The following is a 6,937-nucleotide window of genomic DNA, read 5'->3' as shown; positions in this document are numbered from 1 at the left end:
GACTATATATTTAACCATTGGATGGTTCAGATGGACTATATATTTAACCATTGGATGGTTCAGATGGACTATATATTTAACCATTGGATGGTTCAGATGGACTATATATTTAACCATTGGATGGTTCTGATGGACTCTATATTTAACCATTGGATGGTTCACCAAGTGAACGTAGTCCCATGAGTTAATGGCGCTGTGAAATACTGTGAAAGTCGTTCCATGGCTTAATGGCACTGTGAAATACTGTGAAGATAGTCCCATGAATTAATGATTCTGTATAATATTGTGAAGGTAGTTCCATGGGTTAATGGCTCTGTATGATACTGTGAAGGTAGTCCCATGAGTTAATGTCTCTGTATAATACTGTGAAGGTAGTCCCATGAGTTAATGGCTCTGTGTAATACTGTGAAGGTAGTTCCATGAATTCATTGCTCTGTGTAATACTTTGAAGGTAGTTCCATGGGTTAATGGCTCTGTATAATACCGTGAAGTTTGTTCCATGAGTTAATGGCTCTGTATAATACTGTGAAAGTAGTTCAATTAGATCATGGATTTCTGTAATGCTGTGAAGGTAGTTCCATGAGTTAATGGCTCTGTATAATACTGTGAATGTAGTTCCATGAATTCATTGCTCTGTATAATACTGTGAAGGTAGTTCCATGAGTTAATGGCGCTGTAAAATACTGTGAAGGTCATTCCATGTGTTAATGGCTCTGTATAATACTGTGAAGGTAGTTCCATGGGTTAATGGCTTAGTATAATACTGTGAAGGTAGTTCCATGAGATCATGGTAATACTGTGAAGGTAGTTCCATGGGTTAATGGCTCTGTATAATACTGTGAAGGTAGTTCCATGAGATCATGGTAATACTGTGAAGGTAGTTCCATGGGTTAATGGCTCTGTATAATACTGTGAAGGTAGTCCCATGAGTTAATGGCTCTGTATAATACTGTGAAGGTAGTTCCATGGGTTAATGGCTCTGTATAATACTGTGAAGGTTATTCCATGAGTTAATGGCTTTTTATAATACTGTGAAGGTAGTTCCATGAGTTAATGACTCTGTATAACACTATGAAGTTAGTCCCATGAGTTATTGGCGCTGTAAAATACTGTGAAGTTCGTTCCATGTGTTAATGGCTCTGTATAATATTGTGAAGGTAGTCCCATGAGTTAATGGCTCTGTATAATACTGTGAAGGTAGTTCCATGGGTTAATGGCTCTGTATAATACTGTGAAAGTAGTTCAATTAGATCATGGCTTTCTGTAATGCTGTGAAGGTAGTTCCATGAGTTAATGGCTCTGTATAATACTGTGAATGTAGTTCCATGAATTCATTGCTCTGTATAATACTGTTAAGGTAGTTCCATGGGTTAATGGCTCTGTATAATACTGTGAAGGTAATTCCATGATTTAATGGCTCTGTATAATACTGTGAAGGTAGTTCCATGAGTTAATGACTCTGTATAATACTGTGAAGGTAGTTCCATGAGTTAATGGCTCTGTATAATACTGTGAAGGTAGTCCCATGGGTTAATGGCTCTGTATAATACTGTGAAGGTAGTTCCATGGGTTAATGGCTCTGTATAATACTGTGAAGGTAGTTCCATGAGATCATGGTAATACTGTGAAGGTAGTTCCATGGGTTAATGGCTCTGTATAATACTGTGAAGGTAGTCCCATGAGTTAATGGCTCTGTATAATACTGTGAAGGTAGTTCCATGGGTTAATGGCTCTGTATAATACTGTGAAGGTAGTCCCATGAGTTAATGGCTCTGTATAATACTGTGAAGGTAGTTCCATGAGTTAATGGCTCTGTATAATACTGTGAAGGTAGTCCCATGAGATCATGGTTTTGTGTAATACTGTGAAGGTAGTTCCATGAGTTAATGGCTTTGTGTAATACTGTGAAAGTACTTCAATGAGATCATGGTTTTGTGTAATACTGTGAAGGTAGTGTCATTAATTTGTTTTTGACTATCGACTGATTATGCAGACAATTCTGTAATTCTTATCACGGTGATATTTCTCCTAAAAACGACAATAGAAGCAGTTTAATCGTTTATCAACCAGGAAATATTACCTTGACCCACTCTCCTCTCTCCTCTCCTCTCCTCTCCTCTCCTCTCCTCTCCTCTCCTCTGACTAGAGACCACACTCTACCAGTAAACACTGAGGACTTGTTTGTCTGCAACAAACGTCTGTTATTAAGTAGTGAGCGGCTGTCCAGGCTAGGGAAGGTACTGAGACGAGGCCCAGCAGTGAAGTACGGACTGTGTTGTATTCAATGAATAGGTGGGGGTTTACAAGGTGTTGAAGGATCCTCTGTCTCTCTCTCTCTTAAGGAGCCGGGCCAGCAGAGAGTGAAGAGGTGGGGATTTGGGATTAAAGAGGTGTTGAAGGATCCTCTGTCTCTCTCTAGTAAGGAGCCGGGCCAGCAGAGAGTGAAGAGGTGGGGATTTGGGATTAATGAGGTGTTGAAGGATCCTCTGTCTCTCTCTCTCTAGTAAGGAGCTGGGCCAGCAGAGAGTGAAGAGGTGGGGATTTGGGATTAATGAGGTGTTGAAGGCTCCTCTGTCTCTCGCTCTCTCTCTCTCTCTCTCTAGTAAGGAGCCGGGCCAGCAGAGAGTGAAGAGGTGGGGATTTGGGATTAATGAGGTGTTGAAGGATCCCGTTGGGAGAGAACAGTTCCTCAAATTCTTGGAGTCAGAGTTCAGCTCAGAGAACCTCAGGTATGTCTACTGTTCTTTACTCTGTGTGGTCCCGTGTGGCTCAGTTGGTAGAGCATGGTGTTTGCAACGCCAGGGTTGTGGGTTCGTTTCCCACGGGGGACCAGTACGGAGAAAAAAAAATATGAAATGCATGCATTCACTACTGTAAGTCGCTCTGGATAAGAGCGTCTGCTAAATGACTAAAATGTAAATGTAAAAATGTATTATACAGTACTCTAATACTCGACATTACTGTACTCGACGCTACTGTAGTACTCTAGTGTACTCCTCTACTCTTCTCTAGTACTCTACTACACTCTACTCTAGTGTACTTCTCTAGTACTCTAGTCTACTGGGTTAATATGAAGTGGAAGATTAACACGTGTTTCAACTGGCCAGTGGTGGAATTTAACTCTCTGGCTCCCTCTGGTGGACATAAATCCCATTGCAGTTACATGACTTCAGGACTGTAGACGTAGACATGCTGGAAGAGCTTCCTGTCAGATTACTGTAGTTTGTAGCGTGACCTTTAATGAAGATTATATCTGACTCATTAATATTCAATCCATATTCAATGGGCGTAGCTGGTGTTTCGGCGTTGTCGGAAGTGGAACTGTGATGGAGTTGTCAAAAATCGGTGAGCAACTGCTTCGTGTGGTCATTGTCACTAAACCACAGTCATCCCCCTCCTGTAAGCAGTACAGAGGGAGAAAACGTAGGCTCTATATATAAAAACAAAAAATGATGACTCAAATTTAAAAATCATTAAATGATATAATGAGGATTTCTATCAGTCTAATCCAGGTGTAGATTACATCTCACATTCCAGTGTTCAAACTTGTAAACAAGGCTTTGGGGTTTTATCTTAACGCTACGCCGTGCAGCCAATGGCAATGTCCCCTTTAGGTATAATGCCCGCGAGTCGCTTGTGGATTTGACAGCTCTAAGTTTTACAGCCGTCACCACCAAACCAACTGCTGGCTGGTGTCGGCTTGTTCCTAACAAATGTGACTGAGGGAATCAGTACACAAAGCTACCTTTCCACATACATTCTGTCCCTACTTGTATCCTGAACATGACCCTGTTCAATTTATATTTATTTTTACTTGACAATGTTATTATATGGAATTACGTCACCTGTAACTATACAATTTTGCTTTTCACTTCCAGTAAACGTGTTAAACATTCCTTTATCTGTCTGTGGTCCAGGTTCTGTTGTGTTAAACATTCCTTTATCTGTCTGTGGTCCAGGTTCTGTTGTGTTTAACATTCCTTTATCTGTCTGTGGTCCAGGTTCTGTTGTGTTAAACATTCCTTTATCTGTCTGTGGTCCAGGTTCTGTTGACGTGTTAAACATTCCTTTATCTGTCTGTGGTCCAGGTTCTGTTGTTGTGTTAAACATTCCTTTATCTGTCTGTGGTCCAGGTTCTGTTGATGTGTTTAACATTCCTTTATCTGTCTGTGGTCCAGGTTCTGTTGTGTTAAACATTCCTTTATCTGTCTGTTGTCCAGGTTCTGGTTGGCGGTTCAGGAGGTGAAGAAGAGGCCGATCCGGGAGGTCCCTACAAGGGTCCAGGAGATTTGGCAGGAGTTCTTGGCCCCAGGGGCCCCCAGTGCCATTAACGTTGACTCCAAGAGTTACGACAAGACCACACAGAATGTCAAGGATCCCGGACGATACGCCTTCGAGGACGCACAGGTCTGTACTGTGTCTGTGAGGAGTCATGGAGGAAGTGTTTTGGATGGGGGGGAAAGAGTATGCTGCAGCTGACTAGGAAACAACCTTCTGTTAATTACTTCTTTGTGACTCTCTGGCCCCGTTTATACCTGGTGTTAACATGCGTCCTTTGTCCTTTCCTTGTCCACATTCTGATGTTGCCCACATTTGGCAGGTGCAGACAGGTGCAGACAATTAAAAGACACATTGTAATATGATATGGATCAGATCCTCCTGTCCACCTCTGAAGGTAACCAGGAACACATTTGTGTCTGGATATCAAATCAGGTGTAAACATTTACTTATGGCATCAATAATGGCATTAAAATAAATACATAAATGTTATTTTGAAAGAATATCTGTCGGTTCCCAATGGAATTAGCATATATCAGTGCCTTTGAAAAGTATTCAGACCCCTTCATTTTTTCCCCCAGATTTTTGTTACGTTACAGCCTTGTTCTAAAATGGATTAAATACAACATGTTACTCATCAATCTACACACAATACCCCATAATGACATCACAATACCCCGTAATGACATCACATGACATCACAATACCCCATAATGACATAGCGAAAAACAGGTTTTTAGAAATGATTGCAAAACAGAAATACCTTATTTACATAAGTATTCAGACCCTTTACTCAGTACTTTGCTGACGCACCTTTGGCAGTGATTACAGCAACCAGTCTTCTTTGGGTATGACGCTACAAGCTTGGCACACCTGTATTTGGGGAGTTTCTCCCATTCTTCTCTTCAGGAAGTTGCTGTCTTTTCTGTGGCTTAATCAACAAGGCTCGCAATTTAACCATTTTATTTGGATTTACAGAGGGCATACACGTTTGTTATTAAGGCACATGAAAGTTCACATGTTCCAGAAGACATCTGCCCCCCCCCCAATATTTAAAAAAAATATATATTAAAAGAAAAAAAAAAAACGTTAAAACGTCTCTCCTGTGAAGTCGTGACTTGCGACATACGCCTAAGTCTCATGCAATGGGTCACATATTTAAAGGGATGGCGTAAGATAAATATACTGAAATCCCTATTGAATGAAAACCTCCATGAGAAAATCTGTTGGCCAGCCAAGTAGGAGGGTTTTTAAATGAAAAAAGTATTCAGAGCCAGCAGGGTAGCCACACCTGCAGAGCGCGTTACACAACTGAATAAGGTAAGTCTGAAAACCAAATACTGAGAAGTGTGTAGGAAAGGCGTACGTTCCAAAGTCTGAATCGGCCCCATAGTGATTGGATCATATCAAGGTGTTCTATGGAGTCAGATAATAGGTACACAGTAAGGTTAGAATGGAGTGGGGTTATGGCTAGGTTGGTACACAGTAAGGTTAGAATGGAGTGGGGTTATTGGTGGGTTGGTACACAGTAAGGTTAGAATGGAGTGGGGTTATGGCTAGGTTGGTAAACAGTAAGGTTAGAATGGAGTGGGGTTATGGCTAGGTTGGTACGGTTAGAATGGAGTGGGGTTATGGCTAGATTGGTACACAGTGAGGTTAGAATGGAGTGGGGTTATGGCTAGGTTGGTACACAGTAAGGTTAGAATGGAGTGGGGTTATGGCTAGGTTGGTACACAGTAAGGTTAGAATGGAGTGGGGTTATGGCTAGGTTGGTACGGTTAGAATGAAGTGGGGTTAAGGCTAGGTTGGTACACAGTAAGGTTAGAATGGAGTGGGGTTATGGCTAGGTTGGTACAAAGTGAGGTTAGAATGGAGTGGGGTTATGGCTAGGTTGGTTTACAGTAAGGTTAGAATGGAGTGGGGTTATGGCTAGGTTGGTACACAGTAAGGTTAGAATGGAGTGGGGTTATGGCTAGGTTGGTACACAGTAAGGTTAGAATGGAGTGGGGTTATGGCTAGGTTGGTACACAGTAAGGTTAGAATGGAGTGGGGTTATGGCTAGGTTGGTTACACAGTAAGGCTAGAATGGAGTGGGGTTATGGCTAGGTTGGTCCACAGTAAGGTCGGCATGTACCTTCTCTGTTTCAGGAGCACATCTACAAGCTGATGAAGAGTGATTCCTACAGCCGTTTCCTCCGCTCTAATTTCTACCAGGAGCTGCTACAGGCCAAGAAAAAGGTAAAGAACTGGCTGAGGAGGCTGGACGTGGACGTCTGTCTCTGGGTCATAGCCGTATCTCTGGAGGATTACAACAGCTCGGGACGGACGGCTGGATGAGGGGTTCAGTACAGAGCAGAGGAATTACACTCCAAATCAATTTATCAGTCAAATATCAAATCACAAGACAATATAATCTCAATGTATTGGCAGCAGAGCCAGCAGGACAGAGTGATCAGGAGGATCAACTATGGTGTCTACAGTACAGCACCTTATCACACTGACTCACAGCAGTCTGGTGCATCGTTACCACACTGACTCACAGCAGTCTGGTGCATCGTTCGTTACCACACTGACCCACAGCAGTCTGGTGCATCGTTATCACACTGACTCACAGCAGTCTGGTGCATCGTTACCACACTGACTCACAGCAGTCTGGTGC

General features: G+C 42.2%; 1 protein-coding gene across 1 annotated transcript; it reads left to right on the top strand.

The window, feature by feature from the left end:
* The first annotated feature begins 1,071 nt into the window (after nt 1-1,071).
* LOC106594107 (regulator of G-protein signaling 7) lies at nt 1,072-6,728 on the top strand. Its single transcript, XM_082973504.1, has 4 exons — nt 1,072-1,076; nt 2,481-2,729; nt 4,221-4,407; nt 6,427-6,728. Exons 1-4 carry the CDS (start codon nt 1,072-1,074, stop codon nt 6,613-6,615), a joined length of 630 nt encoding a protein of 209 aa, XP_082829630.1. The 3' UTR covers nt 6,616-6,728.
* Nucleotides 6,729-6,937: the final 209 nt, after the last annotated feature.

This window comes from Salmo salar, chromosome 01 (assembly GCF_965601325.2).
Source record: "Salmo salar chromosome 01, fSalSal1, whole genome shotgun sequence".
NCBI classification, from domain to species: domain Eukaryota; kingdom Metazoa; phylum Chordata; class Actinopteri; order Salmoniformes; family Salmonidae; genus Salmo; species Salmo salar.
This window is presented reverse-complemented; position numbering and strand designations above follow the sequence as displayed.

Bases quoted from the DNA above. Each gene is read 5' to 3' on its own strand.
- LOC106594107 (XM_082973504.1), top strand. The intron at 2,730-4,220 runs GTATGTCTACTG...TCTGTTGTCCAG, and splicing joins TTCAGCTCAGAGAACCTCAG to GTTCTGGTTGGCGGTTCAGG. The intron at 4,408-6,426 runs GTCTGTACTGTG...TCTCTGTTTCAG, and splicing joins ACGCCTTCGAGGACGCACAG to GAGCACATCTACAAGCTGAT.